The sequence below is a fragment of the Pseudorca crassidens genome, chromosome 12 (genome assembly GCF_039906515.1).
Source record: "Pseudorca crassidens isolate mPseCra1 chromosome 12, mPseCra1.hap1, whole genome shotgun sequence".
Lineage (NCBI taxonomy): Eukaryota > Metazoa > Chordata > Mammalia > Artiodactyla > Delphinidae > Pseudorca > Pseudorca crassidens.
In genome coordinates, this window is record NC_090307.1 from 84517306 (window position 1) to 84539742 (window position 22437).

Sequence of the window (22437 nt, forward strand, 5' to 3'; positions counted from 1 at the left end):
ACGTCTCGGGGCCTGGGCAATGGTACCAGCAGAGGTCCAGGGGCCGACTGTGTAAATGTTTAAAAGTTATAAATCAGGAATTCCCTGGTGGTCCAGTGGTTAGGGCTCTGCGCTTTCACTGCCGAGGGCCCAGGTTCAATCCCTGGTTGGGGACCTAGGATCCTACAAGTTGCATGGCGCGCGGCCAAAAAAAAAAGTTATAACTCAAATGACAAGCTGTTGAATAGATACTCGGCCTCAACAGTTCTACCTTTTTTTAAAATTTTTAATTAATTAATTTATTTATTTTTGGCTGTGTTGGGTCTCGTTGTTGCGCACAGGCTTTCTCTAGTTGTGGCGAGCGGGGGCTACTCTTCGTTGCGGTTCACGGGCTTCTCGCTGCGGTGGCTTCTCTTGTTGCAGAGCACAGACTCTATGCGTGCGCGGGCTTCAGTAGTTGTGGCTCGCGGGCTCAGTAGTTGTGGCTCACGGGCTCTAGAGCACAGGCTCGGTAGTTGTGGCGCCCAGGCTTAGTTGCTTCGTGGCATGTGGGATCTTCCCGGACCAGGGCTCGAACCCGTGTCCCCTGCCTTGGCAGGAGGATTCCTAACCACTGTGCCACCAGGGAAGCCCCCCTTTTTTGAGTTTTAAGAGAACTTCTTCCATGGCCTCATTGTGCCCACGGTGTTTCATTCATTCAGTAAACGTTTCTCTGGGCCCCCACGATGTGCCGGGCTCTGAGCAAAGCTGCTGTGGAAATAGAGATGAACGCTATTGCTACAGCTTAATGGAGGAGACAGATGTGGGCCTGAAGAATTAGAATATGCCTCACAGCTGCCACCCACCATTGCTCCGTGATGAAAATCACAAGCCGGATGCTGATTCTTTTTGGCATGAGCGTCACCTCCGCTAGCCGCTGTGGTGTAAGAGCTGGTTCTCAAAGCTGTGGCCCCCAGACCAGCAGTCTGTGTTTTTTCTTTTTTTTTTTTTTTTTTGCATTACGTGGGCCTCTCACTGCTGTGGCCTCTCCCGTTGCAGAGCACAGGCTCCGGACGCGCAGGCTCAGCGGCCATGGCTCACGGGCCCAGCCGCTCCGCGGCATGTGAGATCTTCCCGGACTGGGGCACGAACCCGCGTCCCCTGCATCGGCAGGCGGACTCCCAACCACTGCGCCACCAGGGAAGCCACAGCAGTCTGTGTTTTAAGGGGCCCTCCTGCTCATGTTGATACCTGATAAAGTTTGAGATCCCATGCCTTAAAGCCATACTTCTCAACCTTGGCCACACCTTCATATCCCCTGGGGAGCTTTTAAAAACTATGACTGCTTATACTCCACCCCAGAACAATTAAATCAGGGTCTCTGGGAATGGGGCCGAGGCCTTAGAATGTTTAAAGCTCCCTGGGTGAATCAGACGAACCACTGCCTTAGTGGATGATAGGCCGGCGTGAGAATGCCAATAATAGGCCGGGCTGAGCCAGCCAGCGCGCTCTGGGCGACCGCGGGGCCTGGGAAGGCTCTGGGCATTCCATTCGGGCTCCGAGGTTCCTCTCCCAAGCACGAACCTCGTTTAGACACGTAGCAGCACCTGCCTCTTCAACTAACCCAGAGTAGGCTCGGGAAAGAGACGTCATGATGCTGAAGCTGCCAGCTCTCTGCCTGTTGAGCAGTGATCTTCGGCCAGTCATTTGGGGAAAGAGAGTAAGAGGTGAGTCACCTACAGAGTGGTTTGTGCCAGGAACGTTCCCTGAGATCTTTGGAACGCTCCGGGTGTGAGTAACTCCAGGCACGTTTGGATTCCTTCTTTGTCCTCTTCGGGTTAGTCTCCTATTTCTCAATTGAGTTTGAATCGTATATCGCGTTTGTAAAGTACACGTGTCATTTACGTTATAATTTATGTATTTATAAATTATAATTTATGTTATAATTACATGCATTGTAATTAGCAAGGGCATAGGAAGTTTAGGAATCACAAGAACAATTACTGCCGGTTGAGTGCTGACTGTGTTAGGCACTGTGTCAGCACTTCAGATACATTGTCACGGTAAGCCTCAGATCAGCCCACTGCAAACGGTTTACCATGTTACTCCCTTTTTCAAGACAGGAAACTGAGGATAAGGAATGTTAAGTTACTAACCCAAAGTCACATAGAAAATGGCAGAACCAGGTTTTGAACCTAGGTCTGCCATCAAAGATCATAGTGTTAGCCCCAGTCTCCTTTGGCTCATAGTAAGTGGTAGCACATGCATATACTAGTAGTATTAAAATCATATAGTAGAATCTGTAAATAATATATGCTACTGGATAGTTTTATTTATACACAAAATTGTACATAATTTAACGTGCAGTTGTACATAATATAAACTCAACAAATGCTGTATATGAAAATGTTACCAATTAGAGCTACTTGCATAGTACCAATTATGGTTCGTTTGTATCCATAACCAATGATGTTATATCTAAAGACCACTCCTGGAATGTTGCATTGAAGATATATGGCTTCTTTGAAAATATTAGGCGATTACTAAGATACAGTGTAAAAAGGGGAAAAGCAGGATACAAAAGCAGGATACAAAAAAGGATATATACACGTACCAGTTTTGCAAAAAAAAAAAATAGACACATGTGTTTTATATGCATGGGAAAAAGTGGAAGGAAGGTACTGCAGATCTTTCACAGAAATGATGGCTGGACTGCAAGAGGTTTGTATTTTCTTCTTGATACTTGGGGCAAGACCAAGACACTAGGATGTTCCAGACAGGCTAATATTTGGCATTGCTTCAAACTGGTGCTCTTTCCATTTTTGTTCTACATTTATTTAGTGGACAGGGAGAAATTGGCTATCTATTGATAAATATTGTGTACAAATATAGATTCTCTTCCTGATTCATTCCTACAGACCAAAGAAGTTCAGGTTCTGGGGGAAAAAAATTATTTCCCACTTTTCTGTGGCTCTTATTCTCTCTCTCTCTCTGTAAAATTCAAAACGCTGCAATTTGGAGGGACACATATTAGTTTCAAATGTAGACACTAAAATAAATTACTCATTTCTAGCCCTTTGTCAGGCACCGTTCAGGTTTCTGAATTTTAGCCGGCTGCAGTGTGCGTGGTACAAAAATACTGCACAGAGAAGGCTGATGGGAGTGGGGAGTGGTTTCGTTTGTTTCTGTGTTCTATTTCTCGCCTCCTTGCATTTTGCCAGTTACGCAAGGAGCCCTGTGTGGAGACCTGCATTAACTGGCGCCACATTTCCATTTGAATCCACAGACATGTCAGCACTCTGCTCATTCTAGGAAATTTGGAAAATACGCAAAGAGTGACTTTCCAAATCAGAAAGCAGCCCTCACAGAATGAGTTGGGAATTGTTCCCTTTTCTTATGTTTTTGGGAGAGTTTGTGGGGGATTGGTATTCTTTAAATATTTGGTAGAATTCACCAATGAAGCCATTTGGTCCTTGGTTTTTCTTTGCGGAAGCTGTAAAGTTACTAATTCAATCTATTTACTTGTTATAGGTCTGTTTAGATTTTCTCTGTCTTCTTGAGTCAGTTTTGGTCATTTGTATCTTTCTAGGAATTTGTCCATTTCACCTAAGTTATCTGATTTGTTGGCATATAATTGCTCATACTCTTTTTAATCTCTGTAAGATTGGTACTGGTATTCCCTCTTTCATTCCTGATTTTAATAATTTGAGTCTTTTCTCTTCTTTTTCTTGGTTAGTCTCGCTTAAGCCTTGCCAACTGTGTTGATATTTTCAATGAATGATGGCTTCTTAGGTCTTCATTTTAAAAATTATATCACATAAGTTGTATGTATGTTACATAGAATCTTTTGAGTATATAAAACATTGCAGGATAAAGATGGAAAAGAAAGAAAGGAAAAAAGAATCATGGTGCAGTTAGTTGCCTTAAGAAACTTACCACAGCCTTAGGTCCTGTATTTGAGTTTCACACTGAATTATTTGCTTGTTCATCTAAACTAATTTCTAAATTCTTCAGGATTCCATCTTTTTTTTTTTTTTTTTTTTTTTGCATTACGCGGGCCTCTCACTGTTGCGGCCTCTCCCGCTGCGGAGCACAGGCTCTGGACACACAGGCTCAGCGGTCATGGCTCACAGGCCCAGCTGCTCCGCGGCATGTGGGATCCTCCCGGACCGGGGCACAAACCCGTGTCCCCTGCATTGGCAGGCGGACTCTCAACCACTGCACCACCAGGGAAGCCCAGGATTCCATCTTTTAAATGAAACTAATATCTTCTTCACAAAGCAAGGATGTAGTAGATACACTGTGAGATACTTAGGTGAAAAGTGAAGAAATGAAACACTGTTCATGCCAATGCTAATAGTATTGACCAGTTGGACAGTGGATCAAAGCTGCTGTAAAATTTAGTACCACAAAGTGGGTGGCTTCACACAACAGGAATTTATTCTCTCATGGAAGTCTGAAATCAAGGTGTCAGCAGGGTCATGCTCTCTATGAAACATGTAGAGGATAATGTGTGTCCTCGCCTCTTCTATCTTCTGCAGTTACCATCAATCTTTGATGTTCCTTGGCTTAAGCTGTATCCCTCCAACCACTGCCTCGGCCATCACATGTCCATCTTGGCCCTGAATGTCTCTTTCCTCTTTTTATGAGGATACCGGTCATGTTGTATGAAAGGCCCACCCTCCTCCAGTACAACCTCATCTTAACTAATGACATCTGCCCTGAGGGACTGAGGGACTTGGGGTTAGGACTTCAACCTATCTTTCTTTGGAGGGGGGATACAGTCAACTCATAACATACATGTTCTAAGCTAACGGTGAACATTTGTCTGTTACTCTCCAATTGTTAGAAGTCTATCAAAGTGTCTTTTCTGCTTACCATGGTCTTTTTTTTATTCCCCCCTAAACCTCTTTCCTAGATTGAAGATATGTTTAATGAAATCAGATTTAGTGAGTATGTGGACACTGGAAAACTAATTGACAAAATCAACCTACCGGATTTCTTCAAAGTTTACCTTAATCACAGGCCACCCTTCGGTAACACCATGAGTGGCATCCAGCGGAGCTTTGACATTCTTGGTTTTACCAATTCAAAGGGAAAGAAAGCTATTCGAAGAGAGGATTTTCTGAAACTGCTTCAAACCAAAGGTAAATACCTAAATAGGTATATCTCGTAACACCCTTGAGCCATTCCCACTGGAGAGAACTGAGCTGGGAGACAGAACGCCCTCCGGCATCTCTAGTTTGACTGGACTTCAGCCGCAAGGATGCCGCTTACCGACCCACATGGCTGGCAAACACGGGGTAAAGGGAAGGATGCCGGGAACCAGAAGGATGCAGTTTATGTTTCAACTTCCTGGAGCTGCAAGATTCAGGGCCTTCACTCGTAAAGCAGGAATACAAGTGCCAGCCATCTACCTCACAGAGCTACTACGAGACTGGGTTGCATTTGTGAAATAAAACCACACCAAAGTAAAACTTTTCATTTTTACCTATTCTTTTCCTCATCGTACCTTTTTAAAAAATACATTTATTTATTTATTTTTGGCTGCTTTGGGTCTTTGTTGCTGCGCTCGGGCTTTCTCTAGTTGCGGCAAGCGGGGGCTACTCTTCGTTGTGGTGCGCAGGCTTCTCTCTTCGTTGCAGTGCGTGGGCTTCTCATCGCAGTGGCTTCTCGTTGCAGAGCACGGGCTCTAGGCGTGTGGGCTTCTGTAGTTGTGGAACGCGGGCTCAGTAATTGTGGCTTATGGCCTCTAGAGCGCAGGCTCAGTAGTTGTGGCGCACAGGCTTAGTTGCTCCGCAGCATGTGGGATCTTCCCGGATCAGGGCTCAAACCCATGTCCCCTGCATTGGCAGGCGGATTCTTAGCCACTGCGCCACCAGGGAAGTCCTTCCTCATCGTTTTATGTGAGGAAGTCAAGTAGCCCTTTTCTCTGGGCGATCATTTCATCTTAGCCAAACTGCTGCTTCTAATGTGAGGGAATTTGAAATGAAGCTAAGCACAGTCTTTATCAGAGTGCTGTCTTCTTTCTCTGCACAAGCCCCAACACAGCCCCCTGGGTTGGAGTCCCATTTTTAGCACCATATAAGGAAGTCTATGTGACAGTAACATGGGACTCCCTAGAATGTTTTTGTGTCTCCAGGAAACAGTGGAATCATTCTCTTGAAGACCCCAGAATGATGATGCTAAACTCTGACGTGAGGCTCAGTCCCATGAGCTGAACAGCCTCCTTTTCCCTTTGTGATGCCCAGGTGAGCACATGACGGAAGAGGAGATGTCTGACTGCTTCGCTACACTGTTCGGACTGAATCCTGAGGGCTGGAAATCCGAGCCCGCAGCCTCTTCTGTCAAAGGTACTACAGTGGGCTCTGTCTGGACACGTAGCTGAGCTGCACTAATTTGTTGGCGACTTAAGTGCATTTAAGTCTTCTAACTGGTGCAAGCCACTCTCCTTCATACCATGCACACAACAAAGCAAGTCTGTTGGGAACGCAACATGAATAAGTTATAAAAAGACCAGGGAGTGGTGGTCATGTCTAAGAGATGAAAGCTTTTGTTCTTGTGCTCCGTCCTTCCTTCGTGTCTCCCAGCCTTGTTTCTTCCCTTTATTCCCCCGATTCAGTCCTCATCTTTCCAGCTTGGGTAGGCGAATCTTGGCCACTAGTAGAGGATACAGTTCGGAAGCTCTTTCAGAAGAGGTATCGTCGTGAGAGCCTTGGATAAGGAGAGGGCAGGGACTCGGCAGGCAGGCACGGGCCCGACTTCAAGCTGCCAGAGCTTGAACATCTTTAAAGATCATCCTGGGACTCCCCTGGCAGTCCAGTGGTTAGGACTTCGCGCTTCCACTGCAGGGGGCGTGGGTTCGATCCCTGGTCGGGGAACTAAGATCCCGCATGCTGTGCAGTGTGGCCAAAAAAAAAAAAATCCTCCTCTCCTCTCCTGTCTGAGGATTTCCCACCTCCTTCTTTTAGCTCACTGACGCCCTTGTGCTGGAACGTGTCCATGGACAACCCCGAGTGCTGCCCTGCTGCCCCCATGGGGTCGGGAGCAAAGACTCCTCACCAGGCTTCCTTCTCCCTCTCCTTCTGTTGTCTGTTCCCAATTTCACATTGAACAGAGTTCCTAACACAGATAGTTCTAGACTCCAGGAGCTGATTGGTCATTTCCAACCTGCAAGCTCCTCTATGCCATTCCTTGTGTACCTGGGATCTCAGAATGTAATTTTCCCAATTGTTTTATATACACACACATGTATACAGTGTTCCTAAGTGTCTCAAAACAGTAAAATCAATGATGCCTTGTAGTTGAGGCTTTCCAGTGAAGTGTGCAGAGTTTTGGGTAACAGTGCTCCAAACCCAAATCACAAAGGAGGGATTTTAACCAGTTTCCACCCAAAGGTTTTCACAGAATCAGGGCCAAATCCCAGCACAAAGCTCCTCTCACTTTTGTTTAGTATCATTTCCTCATATTTTTGGAAAATGCTTCAGAGTTAGAAACCTAATTGTTATGAAGGCATTTGCTTTCTTTTCTTGTTTGGTTAGGTTCAGAAATTTGCTTTGAAGAAGAACTTCCAGACGAAATCACTGCAGAAATATTCACGACTCAAATTCTTGGCCTAACCATTTCCCAAGATTCTGGACAAGATCCTACGGTCAGTGAAGTTGAAAGGAGTGCCTGAAGCACAAAGGACTTTGTGTGTGTGTGTTTTTTCCACAAGGCACTGCTTTTCCCACATTTCCCTACCCCTACTCTAATCTTCAGAACGTTTAGACATTAAAAGCAAATTTCTGTTAAGCAATGGAATTCACAAAGTTGGACATTCCACTGTTTCTGAAATAGAAAAGTGGGTGGAGGCAAGAAAAACGATGGCAGCTGGATGGAAAGGGTGTCTGGAGACCCCGGCCGCCATTTTCATGCCTAATCCACGGCAGTGCTGCCTGGAGGGGGTTTGGACAGGATGAGAAGGTGGCGTGGTCCCCGGGGGCAGAAGGGGCCTCAGCCAGCAGTAGGCCTTCCTCGTGGCAAGTGTGGCCTTATTTCTATCCCCTCAAGTGGCACCTGGACCCTTAGCCTAATGTGGCCTGATATGGGTCACCCCAGCCTGCTATTAGGCTGGGGCGGGGGCGTTGGGTGCTCTGGGCTCCCGAGAGCCCCGGCTTGTGGCTTCTTATGAGCAAAACCCCTGAGCAGTTGTGTGCGACCGTTATGAAGAGCATCCCCGGCCATGCTTAACGCTGGTGGCACCTGCCAGAGAGAATGCAGAACAGAGCAGCCCCGGAGCCCTGTGTGTACCGCAGCTGGACCAGAAACGGCCGGCCGGCCGGCCTCCCCGGGGCAGAGCTCAGCAGACGGGAGCCGCCCCCTCACACAGCGCACGCGCCGCAGAGGCCAGCGTGGTTGATTCGCAGCCTTGAACTCCGCAGGGCTGCAGAACTCGTAGCAGGCGAAAGCAGTTCCCCGGCGCGGCTCGGGGTGTTGAGGGAACGTGACTCAGGCTTCAGCAGCATTCTGACCTTGAAGATAGGGTACCCTCGTCATATAAACAGATGGAAGTTATGGTCTGATTTTAAGAGTTTTGTCCTCAGTTATGAGGTCTCACTCAGGCAAATGGGCCAAAGGTTATTCTCCACACGTGCTTAGTCCGACGCACCCGCCGGCCAGTACCAGCTCCTTCCCCGGAGAAACCAGCCTTTGAGATGATGTTTCTGACCCCCGGAGCAGGGGTCTGTGTGAGAGAAACAGAACGGCTGCAGCACCCTCCTCCAGGCACAGAGACCCCTGCGTGGCGGCCGTTTGGAAACCTGGCTCTGTGGGTCCTTGGGACAGCCTGGAACACAGAACAGAGCCGTATCCCCCACCGCGGCTGTGTCACCACCGCCTCGGGACAGCCGGCGCCCGCTCGTCACACTGTATACCTCCAGGGCTTTGCAACCTGGTTTACATTTGGTTCTTTTTGAAAAACACGAAAAGGAAAACAAGCTTTGTGAATCAGCTTTGCAGCTGCTGAGGGCTTAGGAGAGACAGACTAGCAAGCCAGTTAAAAAGTTCCCGAGGACATGTTAGGGAGCAGAAAACTCTCAAGTGACTTGTTCTCTTCAGAAAATAACTCAGAATGGGATGCACTCTGGACACCCACCAGGGGCTTCTTTCATCAGGTCCGGCGCCCTCTTTTTGGTTCTTGTTGACGACATATATTGGAGTCATCGTCTGGAGCAGAACCGGCCCGTGAGCAGTTGGACCCGCGGCGGCGGGGCTGGTGAGCGGGAACCGCCATCAGGCCCAGGCTGAGCCGCTCGCTCTGCGCTGAGTCGATAGGGGAAGGGTGAGGGTCAGGGTGGCCGTCCATCCGGGAAGGCGCAAATAGCAGGGGACCGCAGCATCCATGTCGGCGGCGTTCCCACGCTGCTCCCAGCCCAGCCAGGCCGCGGGCGCCCCTTCTCACCCTTTCTGCTGGTGCTTTTCTTGGGGGAGCTCTCAGCCTGTCCGACCAGGGTGAAGAGCAGCTTATGTGCACCTTCCATCCCCGGCGAGGCGTCTTCACCTGCTGGCCACGCAAGTGGTGGCGAGGCCGGGCCCCAGCACCCGGGTCCAGGGCAGGAAGAGGAGGGCTGCCTTCCTGCCCAGAGAGCAGAGAGCTCAGACTCTCCCAGCCATGTGGGTAGCAGAGCAGCAACACCAGAAATGGAGGGAGCAGAGACCCAAGACGGACGGTCTCGCTGGGCTTGTACATCGGATGCAGGGGCGAGACGCTGGACCCCAAAAAGCACCATGTGATGTTCTTTTGAAAAAATAATACTGTTTCAGATGGGGCCTCTGGCTACCGACCTCTGCATCCTGGCCTGTTGCTTCCACAGTTCAGGAGCCCATGGAAAAGCCATGATCGTCCTGGAACCACCCAAAGCTTCCCCCGCCCCCCACTCTCTCCTCCAGACCCCCAGGCCCCTCCTGGGCAGGATGAGTGTCTTGTTTGCACAGCACCAGCCCAAGGGCCGGGCCGGCCTGGGCTTGCATCCTGCCTCTGCCATTTAGTAGCACCCTGTGTGCCCTTGGGTGTGGCTAATCTCTTAAACCTCAGTTTCCCCCTGGAACAACTCCTGGGGTGGTGGTGAGGATTAAAAGAGGTATTGCAAATAAAAGTGTTCCTGGCATAACGTAGTGCTCAAAGTAGGACAGCAGCTATTATCACTGCAGGCAGAAACTGTGCCTGAGACTGGGGAAGACGTTTGATGAGAATTAATCTCTCCCGACTCCAGGGTTTTAGCATCTGTTAACACGTGCTCAAATAGGGGTCTCTGCAAGCTTTGACAAAGGACCCTTGATAAATATTTGTGGAACGACTGAATGAAAGAACGTGAAGCTTCAGTGCTCTTTTAATAGCTGACTTAGCTTTTGAATCAAAGTGAATCCGGCCCCCACAGGCCATCTGCATCAGGGTCAGCAGACTCTCTGGAAAGGGCCAGAGGGTAAACAGTGGGGATCTGTGGGCCGAGTGGGCTGGTGGATGCCTCACCTCGGCCGCTGGAGCACAAACGCAGCCACACAGACTCTGGTCCAGGAAAGAATGAACGTGGCCCCCTTCCAATCAAACTTAATTTGGGGACACTGAAACTAATTTGGATTTCATGAGAATGTCCACATACCGTGAAATCTTCTTCAGAGATTTTTTTCAACCACTCAAAAATGTGAAAGCCATTCTTAGCTTGCGGACCACACGGACATGGCAGCCCGGATCTGTCCCACAGGTTGGAGTTTGCTCCACCTTCTAGGCCAGGATGACTCTTTCCAACGGAGTTTTACAAATACGACGTATGTGTAAAACACCTGACTAGTACTCTTCAAAAAAGCCCAGGTCATGACAAACAAGAAAAGGCTGAGAAACTGTCCCAGGTCGGAGGAGACTAAGGCGACACGATGACTAAAAGTGAAGCAGGATCCTGGGTTTCTGGAACGGAAAAAGGACACTAGGAAGAACCCGGTGAAACCCAGAGGAAGTCTGTGGTTCAATTGACAGCATTGGGCCAAACTTAATTTCTTAGTTTCGATCAATGTATCTTGGTTGCCTAAAAGTGCACACGAGGGAAGCTGGGCAAAGGGTCTGTGTTAACTCTCCATACTACCTTTGCAAATCTAAAATATTTCAAAATCAAAACTATATTTAAAAATGAGGGAATTCCCTGGCAGTCCAGTGGTTAAGACTCCGTGCTTTCACTGCCAGGGCCCGGATTCGATCCCTGGTCGGGAAACTAGGATCCCACGTGCCTCGCAGCGCGGCCAAAAAAAAAAAAAAAAAAAAAAATCCTGTACCACCTTTCTGCCTCAGCCACCCCTGAGTTGTTTCCACGAGCTGCCCTGTGCCCCACAGCTCTCAAGCCAATGCTCTTGAAGCCAGTCCGGGCCCCTGCTTGTGGGTTGCCTCACGTGCCAGCTGTCCTCTGGGAACCCGCTGTGCTTCGCGACAGTGTAGACAAAAAGGGGCTTTTTTTTTTTTTCAGAAAGATCTGTGTCCTAAAGCCATGGCTGCCCTAGACCCTGGGGTTTTTGGCCTGACCACGTTCTTGAGAGATCTGGATGACAGAGGTTCCCCTGCAGGCAGTGGCTCAAAACTGACTATAATAAACAGACACAGGACACTGGGACTCAACAGTAAGTTGCCACCCTATTCATATGTCATATAACATCCTCTGCTAGCTTAGCTTAAAGGAATATCACACACACACACACACACACACACACACACAGGCACAGGCACACAACCCGAGCTGATGCAACATTCTTCCAGGGCAGTGTGATGCTGAGTGTAGGGCCCAAGCTCGTGGGACAGTAACCCGTCGCGGGGTTCTTTACCGTGTTTCCTGAGCTGCTGATGCCCGAGGCAGGCCTCTCACCCCCGCCGATAACCATGGGTATTTATCAGTGCCCAGGTGAGAGGCATCAGGCCCCGAAAATCACTCTCCACTGTTAGCAACCCTGCCTTTTTCTCCATAGTTTGAAATCACCAGCTGTGAGTGGGGAAGTTCAATACCAAGGTCGCCCCCATGGAAGGGAACGAGCCATTGTGTTCGGCCCTGCACCCCCTCTTGTTCTCTCCTTATTTGTTGATGGGAAGTCACAAAACACTTCAATGTAAACATGGTATTTATTTTTTTAGATCTTAGTCGTTAAAGCAAGTGGGTTTTTTTCCTTTGGGCGGGGGCGAGTTTAGTTCTAACAACCACTACAAGCTCTTTGCCAGCACTTCAGACAACACACAGCGTGTGCTGTGAAGGGTAGTCCCCACAGCGTGTCTGTCCTGGCGGAGGGAGCAGTGGGCGGTATTGTGGACCCTGGTTCTGATGCAGAGAGAGCATCAGGTGTAGGCGCTGTCTAAAGTGCTGGCCGCCACCCAGCTTCTCCTCCGTGTGCATCTGATTGCTTCGGAGATGGACTTCATCCATCCATTCATTCATGAATTCAGCAAAGAGTGAGTGTGCGCCAGCACTGCGGTAGGGCTGGGGGTACAGGGGTGGACAAGACGGGCATGGCCCTTGTCTTCGGGGATCTCTGATTAAACAAACACATAACTATGCCGTTGCAAGCTGCGGTCATAGAGGAAGAGCCAGGGGCCTATGAGGTAGAATATCATGAGGGAAATGTGCTTTAGTTGTGATCAGGGCCGGTCTCTCCGAAGATGAGGCTTGTAAGTTAAGAGACAGTCATGGAAAGAGTGGGGAGAACCTTCCAGACCGAGGGGACAGTGCCACCAAGGCCAGAGCATTCAGTGAACCAGAGGTTTGTGTGGTCAGACCCTAGAGAGGGACGTAGGCTCAAGGTGGGGTCCTCAGGAGTCTAGAACGACCTCTGGCATTCCTTCAGCACTGCCATCGCATGGTGCTTCCTCTCGAGTCCGAACAGGAATGTTTTCACATGGGCGATGGGCAGGAGGAATGGAGGGAGGCCAAGTCTTTAAGAAGATGATCTGGCCTTTCTCATTCCTTCACTTTCAAAGAGTCTTGATATAGGACTTCCCTGGTGGTGCAGTGGTTAAGAATCCACCTGCCAATGCAGGGGACACGGGTTCGAGCCCCGGTCCGGGAAGACCCCCACATGCCGCAGAGCAACTAAGCCCGTGCGCCACAACTCCTGAAGCTCGCACGCCTAGAGCCCATGCTCTGCAACAAGAGAAGCCACCGCAGTGAGAAGCCCCGCACCACAGCAAAGAGTAGCCCCTGCTCGCCTCAAGTAGAGAAAGCCCGTATGCAGCAACAAAGACCCAATGCAGCCAAAAATAGATACATAAATAAAATTAAAAAAAAATTTAATTACAAAACCTTGGAGAAGCTTTTAAAAACAAAACAAAACAAAGAGTCTTGATATGGGGTATGCTGCCGCTCAGAGGATCCCAGGAAAGACCATAAATAAGTCTTGTGAGGAACCAGCCCTGAAGCTGGTGTGTTCTCTCACGTGACACTGGACAAAGGTGGGAAAGCTCCCAGTGGGTTTCAGCCCCGTAAACCTTAAACCCTGAGTCGGCATCAATACAGCCTTCTTAGTTTTCCAGGGATTTCGACATTTTAAAAAGATGTAACCACAATTTTCTCCGTGATCTTGTTGTCCCTTTGTGCACAACCATGTTTAACTACACAGTCCCCTGAGTTGCTGGTGGTATCCCAAAGGCAGCCAGGTGTACAGCGAAGCTTCACCAGAGCTAGCCGCTTACCCCTCCCTCAGTGTGCTGTCCGTCACCTCTGCCTTTCACGAGGATAGATGAGAGAATAGCAGTAACTTGTGCCAGATCCTCTAACAGTGACCTCAGTTGAACTCTGTGTGCCCTGGTGCTAAGGCCTAAGATAAAATGTGGCGGGAAGCATGTTTCTTTCCCTTTAGAAGGTTATATTGTAGCGAGGGAAACAGACCTGTCAATAATAATACAGTATTTTGTGATATGACATAGGGGCGTCCAGAGCAGATGGGGCAGGAAGGAGGAGGCGATCAGGGCGGGTGGAGGAGACATTACATAAATGAGGCGCTCTAAGCCCATCTGAGCAGTGCCGGGGAGCAGTGGCAGGAGAGCAGCCCAGAGAAGTCAGTGATCACATTATAGCTGGCCTTGTGTGCTGAATCAGGGAGGTTAGGCTTGATATGAAAGGGAAGGGGGAGAAGTGGATCAAACTTGGATCTCAGAGGCGTAGGGCTGGGTGATGGGCAAGAGGGATTGGCTGGGGAAAGGGCCCACGGCGAGGGGATTGTTATAGTAGTTTGGGGAGAAGTGAAAGATTGCAACAAGAGAAAAGACATTCAGGAAGGATAAATAAGTATACAGACTGAGGGGCAGCTTAAATAGGGTATCAGCCATGATCTTTGGTTTGGAGCAATAGAAATTGGCTCTGGTTAGCTTCAGGGGAAAAGGGACCTTATGTGAAGACTATCAGGTAACTCATAGGCTCAATGGAGCGACTGAAGAAGCAAGCTCTGAAAATGACCAGGAACCAACGGCAGCCAGGATGCCAATGGCGCTGCCACCACTGGGAGCTCAGCGCCTCCGATACTTAGGCTCTCCAAGGGCCACTTCTGCTGGAAGTCATTTCTCCGCTGCCCCTGCACACCCTCAGACATCAAAGTCAAAATCAAAACCACAATGAGATACCGCTTCACCGCCACAAGACTAATATGAAAAAGACAGATGATAACAAGTGTGGGTGAGGATGTGGAGAAACTGGAACCCTTGTACGTTGCTGGTGGGAATGTAAGATGGTGCAGCTGCTTTGGAAAACAGTCTGGCAGTTTTTCAACATGTTAAGTACAGAGTTACCATATGACCCAGCAATTCCCCTGCTGGGTATGTAGCCAAGAGAAATGAAAATATACATCTGCACAAAAACCTGTATACTTATCATCATAGCAACGTTATTCATAATAGCCAAAAAGTGGAAACAACCCAATGTCCATCAATGAATGAATGGATGAACAAAATGTGGTAAATCCATGTAATGGAATATCATTCAGCCATAAAAAGAATGAAGTATTAATACATGGGATGAACCTTGAAAATATGCTAAATAAAAGAAGCTAGGGGGCTTCCCTGGTGGCGCAGTGGTTGAGAGTCCGCCTGCCGATGCAGGGGACACGGGTTCGTGCCCCGGTCCGGGAGGATCCCACATGCCGCGGAGCGGCTGGGCCCGTGAGCCATGGCCGCTGAGCCTGCGCGTCCGGAGCCTGTGCTCTGCAACGGGAGAGGCCACAGCAGTGAGAGGCCCGCGTACCGCAAAACACACACACACACACACACACACACACAAAAACACCTTAAAAGGGTGAATTTTGGGACTTACCTGGCTGTCCAGTGGTTGGGACTTCGCCTTCCAACGCAGGAAGTGCGGGTTCAGTCCCTGGTTGGGGAGCTGGGATCCCACATACCTTGGGGCCAAAAAAAAAAGGCCAAGACATAAAACAGAAGCAATATTCTGGCGGGTTCAGTGGAGACATTAGAAATGGTCCACATCAAAAAAAGAAAAAAACCAACCAAAAAAAGGGTGAATTTTATGGTATGTTAATTATATCTCAATAAAGCTATTATTTAAAAATAATCGACTGGCAACCCAATTAAAGAAATGGGCAGAAGACCTGAATAGGCGTTTTCTAAAGAAGACGTACAGGTGGCCAACAGGCACATGAAAAGATGCTCAACATCACTAATCATCAGGGAAATGCAAATCAAAACCACAAAGAGACATCACCTCACATCTGTCAGAATGGCTGTCATCAAAAAGACCACAAATAACAAATGTTGGCGAAGATGCGGAGAAAAAGGAACCAGTCACTATATTATATTCCTCAAACATATTATATTGTATATCAACTATACCTCAATAAAAAAGAAAATCAACCTACTAGACCATCCACCTGGGTAAGGTTGGGACCCATGCCCAGGACCTAACCCCCTGGGAAAAAGAGGGACAAGCCACCTCTAGCTTCTGTAGTGGGGGGCAGCCTCCATCCACAAAGGCTCACCCAGAACTAGGAAGGGTATTCAGATGCTGGGCGGCCAAAATGACTGCACACGTGGGAGCGAGAGAAGACATTCGGGCAGCCTCCTGGATTTCTGACCTAAGAGCTCACCAAGCACATTGGTAGATGCATTCCAACTCTGCTCCAGGTCACTGGGTCATGACCGGACTTCTGTGTTTAATCATTCATTGTTGGAAGAGCCTGCGTTACACCGTCTCACCTCTGAACACATCTGTCTCTTGAAGCACTTTATATCTACTATCTCTTTGTTTCTATATGGCCTCAAGTGGCCCAACTTTTAGGCAAGCCAGTGGCTGCATGCATGGATATACAACTTGCTAGTCTATTAGTATTTGAGCTGGTGACCATTTTTAGAGCTGTAATTACAGGCAAGAAAAAGTAGGCAGAGAAGCAAATTGGAGTATTTGATTTATCAAAGAAAATTTTTTTAATGGCTCCCCAGTCTATCTGAAATTCATCATCAGGCCCACATTGTGGGGGAGACGTTCCCTACGATAATTCGGGATCCCGTTGGGCTCCACCAGTGGCGTGCTGGTATATATTTACCCGTCCTCTCTGGGTGGGGGAGGGACAGGAGGGTCCTGAGAGCACTCCCACAGGGCTGATTTACAACTCTCCACATCCTGATGACTGTTGGAGTGGGGAGCACCGGTCCAGAGACACAGTCAGGAGAGCGGGGCTCTGGCCAGAACTCTGCTAACTGGCTGTGTGACCGGACGGTAGCGTCCCTTTTTTTTTTTTTAATATTTTATTTATTTATTTATTTATTTATGTATGTATGTAGGCTGCACTGGGTCTTAGTTGCAGCACGTGGTTCTTCGTTGCGGCATGTGGCATCTTTGTTGCGGCATGCAGACTTCTTAGTTGTGGCACGCATGCGGGATCTAGTTCCCTGAACAAGGATCGAACCTGGGCCCCCTGCATTGGGAGCACAGAGTCTTACCCACTGGGCCACCAGGGAAGTCCCAGGAGCATCCTTTTCTGTGAAAGGAGGGAGGCTTCAGCCTCCGCAGCTCATCCCTTCTGTTCCTGTCTCCGAGTAAGGGACTGTATTTCATTCTGTGGTTGGAGTGTTCTCTTCATAGTTTTCCCTCTTGGCTGGGCCTTGCTAACGACCTGCTCCCCAAACACCAAAGCACCTCTGTTTATGAAAACAGCGCTCGGTCACAAGTTGCTAGGCAAGGACCAAGGTGCCCAGAAGCGCCAGGGCCGGGCCTGCATTTTCCTCACAATCACCCATCTCCAGCTCTGTTCCAGAGTTATCCTTCCCCTCCCCACACCTCCCACCCCATGGTGAATGAGCCTTCATCCCGGAGGAGGAGTGACGTAAGGGTTGAATTTACCAGCCTAGGAAGAGTAGTGTGACTTCAAACCCCAGTGTGGGGCATACTGATGCAAAGATCGTCCAGGTCTGTTATTTAACAAATGCTTTCTGGTATCTAGAAGTTACTGTGTGCCAAGTGCTGTTCTAAATTCTTGACAAATACTGTTTTGTTTTTTGTTATTGTTGTTGTCGGTGGTGGGTTTTTTTTCGGTACGCGGGCCCCTCACTGTCGTGGCTTCTCCCGCTGCGGAGCACAGGCTCCGGACACGCAGGCTCAGCGGCCACGGCTCACGGGCCCAGCCCCTCCGCGGCAGGTGGGATCTTTCCGGACCGGGGCACGAACCCGTGTCCCCTGCATCGGCAGGCGGACTCTCAACCACTGCACCACCAGGGAAGCCCTGTTGTTGTTGTTTTTAATTGAAGTATAGTTGATTGACAATGTCGCGTTAGTTTCAGATGTACAGCAAAGTGATTCAGTTATACATATATATGTATTCTTTTTCAGATTCTTTTCCCTTATAGGTTATTACAAAATATTGAGTATAGTTCCCTGTGCTATACAGTAGGTACTTGTTGGTTATCTATTTTATATATAGTAGTGTGTATATGTTAATCCCAAACTCCTAATGTATCCCTCCCCCCACTTTCCCTGACAAATACTGTTTTTAATTCACATAACTCTGTGAGGCAGGTCTTATTTTCATCCCCATTTTACAGATGAGGCACAGTTAGGTCAAGACACAAGCCATGACTAAGTAACTCACCTCTGGAACCCCACGATCACTCCTTTAACGTGTCTAAGATTATCACAAACATTCAGAGAGAGCTTGACTTCCAGTCTCTGGTAACTAGTTATTCAGACCAACGCTCAAGCTGAAAGCAACTAAAAATGCTAGAACATATGCTAGAAAACATATTTTAAAAAATCCTAAAAGCCACCACATGCTGACAAGATAGCAAGGAATAGGTGAAACTGAAGGAAAAAGAGAACCCTGACAGCTAATCCAGCAAGGAAGCCACTCGAACCCTGTAGATATTTGCCAAGTCTGGCATATTTGAACTTCAGTGTGAATGGTTTTCTTGAGGCAAGAGGTCGGAAATCAAAGTCCAGGGTCCACACTGGGTGGGAGATGAGACCTTGCCCAGTGGTGTGCTGGTAAATGCTTATCACCAGCCCTTGGTGGGGTTGGGAAAGGGTCCTGATGTATTATAGCATTTGCCAATTTCCATAGCGTAAATGTTCCGCCATGGCTGATTTAGAACTATTGATAGGAGGTCACTGAACAGAGTTGGGAAGCGCAAGCTTGGCAGTCAGCTGCAGCACATCACTGACCCCACCCTGGGTACAATAAGCAAATCAGTCTCACTCACTTAGGCAACCTATATTGGCATCACCTGGGGGTCCAGGGACCCACGAGCCCTGAACTTGGATGTTGGTCATCCTGCACTAGCAGTGCCCTCAGGAGTCCGGCAGAGCAAATGTAAAGCAACTCGAGAGGAAGGTAACTTCACTCTAGGCCTCAGATTATCCCTATAAATAAATTTTAAAATACAATGTCCAGCAAGGTAAAGGAGAACCAGACAGATCACAAAGAAATAGGACACCATGAGTAAGAACCAGCAGAAACAGACTCTCAGATACTTCAAATATCAGAATGATCAGACACAGACTATAAAACAAGTGTGCTTTGTTGAAAGAAAGAAGTGTAAAACTATCCACAGGGGACAGGAAACTATAAAAAGTGCCGTACTACATTTATAAAGAACATTTGTAGAGAGCCTTATAGTTTAATCGGAGATCAAACACACAAACACCTTCGGGGCCATGTGGTAACACAAATGAGTACAGTGACTGGGTGACACGTTGGTGACCTAGTGAGCTCTATCTGAGGGGCACAGGGCTTCTCGGCTCCAGCTGACTGTTGCCGTGTGGCGCATGGGGCCCAGTTCGCAGGTCTTCTGCTATCTCTAGAGAAGCTGGATATTTGGATTTCTTTGTATGGTGGCAAAATACACATAATGTAAAACTGGCCACTGCAACAATTTTAAAGTGTGCGATTCGGCGACAGAAAGCACAGGTTGCACAATGTTGTGCAACCATCACCACTACCTACTTTCAGAACTTTTTTATCACCCCAAAAGGAAAACCTGTACCCATTTGAAGTCACTCCTCATCCCCCCCCCCCCACAGGGAGCGGCTATTAAGATGTCATCGATATCATCGTACGTCTGTCTGGCTTTCTGTCTCTAGGGATTTCCCTAGTCTAGATAACTCATATAAGTGGAATCATACAATATGTGTCTTTTTGTGACTGGCTTCTTTTACTTAGGATGTTTTCAAAGTTCATCCATGCCGTGGCGTGTATCAGTACTTTATTCCTTTTTGATGGCTGAATAATATTCTATTGTATAGATATGCCCATTTGTCCATTCATCATTCAGTACTTGGAGTTTTAAATATATGTTCCCATTTTTAATTCAAATATATGCTTTAAAAAGTTCTGTGTAACCTTAAGCATGTATCTGCTGGCCAGGTAAGTCAGAGGGCCAATGGTATGAGACTGCTGTCTTATGACCCACTGTTACCTGTTTTCCCATATAATCCTCACATCAGGAACTTGGGGTTTGGGATGGTAAAAGGACATGCATAGGAAAAGGCCTGCAGTGCAGCTTCCACTCCGTATCGCCAGAAGCTTTTCTCCCCCAAACCAAAACCTCAGGGGAAAGGGCTTGGTTTTAGAATGAGCGGAAGACAAACATCTAGCTCATGGCTGTGTCCTTGAACTTCCCTGGGACTCAGTTTCCCTCCATGTAAAATGACTGATGTTGGGTTAGTTGATCTCCAAGGCACTGGGCTTGCTAACGGGGTCATTCTTTTTCCCCAGCATCCACCTGGGCACGAATTGGCTCTGGTCAAGATAATTTAGCTGCAGCTGAACATAAGGTTGAGGCCCCTGGCTTATCCTGGTAATTGCAGATTCGTGCGGAGCTGTCGTAAGGCACCACGGGGAAGAAACCAGCCCAGAAGTCCTCCTTGTCGCTGGCCAGTCCATTTTACCTGCCAGGGTCATTTGTGAGGTGGCAGCACCTGGGCTGAGCCTGGGACTTACATCAGGAGTGACTTAAACTCAACTCGTGGTTCTCGAACAGAAACCCCAGCGTGGGCTCCCTGACCTTATTTATGGCGAGGGCAACTTATCACTAGGAGGAAAGATCTAAGAGCCCCTGTTGAAATGCTGATAAATAATCATCGAGCTTTTACTGCGCCGAAAGCTCTTTCATAAGCAAGGTCGGATGTCTCTAGTGGTCACCCCAGGCACCTTTCCTCCCACCCTCGTTTTCCAAAAGGACGAAGGATAGGGAAGCGACGTCCTAGCTCGCGTATTTAAACCGGGCAGAGGGTCAGCAGAGGTCCGCGTTTCTCAACTCTTTCCAAGAGCGCCTCGCGTCCCGAATCGGCGCCTTCAACTCGGAGAAGTCGGGAGCCCCACAGGAAACTTCCATTACTGCAGACGCTGCCACACACCCGGGGCAGCGGATGGGCTGCCGCGCTGGCTCCCCAGGAATGCGCTCCCTCCACGGCCGGCCGCCCCGCCGGCCCGCCCTCTCCCGGGGAGCCCCCGGCACCTGCGGCCTCCGAGTAAGTGTCCGCGCGCACGTCCGCCGGCCAGCCTCCCCTCCGCGTGCCCGGAGCCGGGGGTCGCCGGGTACCCCTCGCCGCCTCCCCGGGGAGCGGGGGGTCGCGGGCGCCTCCCCCGGGTGGGCGGAGAGGCTCGCGGCGCTGCCCCGCGGCGGTAGCGGCGCCCGGAGGCCGCACTACCGGCGGCCGCGGCGGCGCTGCTCCCCCTGCTCGGTGCAGCTGCCGCCCGGCGCTTGCGCACTGGGCCCTGGGCGCGCGGCGGCACTAGGCTTTGTGTGTGTGTGTGTATGTGTGCGAGTGTGTGTGTGTCTGTGTGTGTGTGTGTGTGTGTCTGTGTGTGTGTCTCTGTGTGAGTGAGCGGGCGGGCGGGCGCGAGTGTGGCCGCCGCGGAGCGCGAGCAGGACCCGGCGGGCGCGCTCCCCCAGCCTCTCTCTCCCCGCCAGAACCATGTCGGGCAGGTCGGTTCGAGCCGAGACCAGGAGCCGGGCCAAAGATGATATCAAGAGGGTCATGGCGGCTATCGAGAAAGTGCGCAAATGGTAAGCGGAGGCGCCGGCTTGTTCTCTCGTTCGGTTGCAGGCTCGCGCCGCGGCCGCCCCGAACCCCGAGACCAGATACAAAAAGCCGGCGGGGCGCAGCGCCCCGGGCCGCCCGCGGGCCCAGGAGTTGGAGAGGGCGGGCGGCGCGCGAGCCGGGTCACCTGCGCGCGGCGGGGGCCGCGGCCGCTGCCCAGGTGCGCTCGCGCCTGTCGCCCACCTGGCGCGGCGGCGGCAGCCTGGAGGCGGCGGGCGCCCCGGGCCGGGCGGTGGAGCGGCGGGCAGTCCCCGGCGCGGCGCTCGGCTCCCGGGAGGGGGGCTCGGGGCCGGCCCCAGAAGCCATTTCGTTTTGTGCAAGTCACATGAAAGCGGCTTCCCGCGCGCCGGGGCCGCGATGCAGGCGGCAGAGGGGAGAGCGCGAGCTCCATTGTGCAGGCACCGAGCGGGCCGCCGCCGCCGTCTCCGTCTCCTACCCGCGCGCCCCGGGCGGCGCAGCGCCGGCCCCCGCGCCCTTGCCCGCGCCGGGCCTCCCTCTCTCCCTCCCTCCCTCCCTCCTCCCCGGCCGGCTGGCTGGCTGGCTCGCTCGCTCCCCGCCTCCCAGGCCCGGCGCCCTCGAGTCTGCGGAGTTTGCAGAGCGCGAGCCGTTTAAATTTAGCGCTTTGGGCTGCCTGGAGCGAGGGCTCTTGGCGAGGAAGAAAGATGGGGGCGAGCGCGAGGAGGAAACGCCGGCGGCGGCCGCGGGGCCCGGGGCTCCGGGCTCCCCCCTCCCGCCCCGCTGTGCCCGGACCCGGGCGCGGGGGTCTGGGCAAGCGAATGTTGGGGGCCAGACCCCGGTCCTGGGCCGCGTCTGCCTGTCCGAACCCGGCAGCTTGCGTTTGTTTTGCGGAGACAGCCGTTGTTTTTGTTCTCTGCGCCGGGGGCGAGGGGGACTCGGTGTCGGCCGTGCGGTTTCTCCAGCTCACGTGAGATTCCGT

At 50.3% G+C, this 22437-nt stretch overlaps 2 protein-coding genes across 10 annotated transcripts in view; both read left to right on the plus strand.

Annotated features, from left to right (window-relative positions):
* CFAP251 (cilia and flagella associated protein 251) overlaps nt 1-19770 on the plus strand; it is an 80136-nt gene extending 60366 nt beyond the window's left edge. For 6 of the 8 annotated variants that reach the window (XM_067700972.1, XM_067700971.1, XM_067700973.1 and 3 more), the window contains 3 exons: nt 4877-5105; nt 6210-6311; nt 7500-19770. In XM_067700972.1, coding sequence (XP_067557073.1) covers nt 4877-5105; nt 6210-6311; nt 7500-7636 — 468 coding nt within the window. In that variant the 3' untranslated portion in view covers nt 7637-19770. Of the gene's footprint in view, nt 1-4876; nt 5430-6100; nt 6312-7499 lie in introns of those variants that run through there. The other 2 variants (XR_010933369.1, XM_067700974.1) reach the window with 2 other exon arrangements.
* Nucleotides 19771-20180: 410 nt separating this feature from the next.
* The window catches only part of BCL7A (BAF chromatin remodeling complex subunit BCL7A), a 30114-nt gene continuing 27857 nt past the window's right edge, over nt 20181-22437 (plus strand). The window contains exons 1-2 of one of the 2 annotated variants that reach the window (XM_067700978.1): nt 20181-20927; nt 21371-21466. In XM_067700978.1, coding sequence (XP_067557079.1) covers nt 21375-21466 — 92 coding nt within the window. In that variant the 5' untranslated portion in view covers nt 20181-20927; nt 21371-21374. Of the gene's footprint in view, nt 20928-21236; nt 21467-22437 lie in introns of those variants that run through there. The other variant, XM_067700979.1, reaches the window with a different exon arrangement.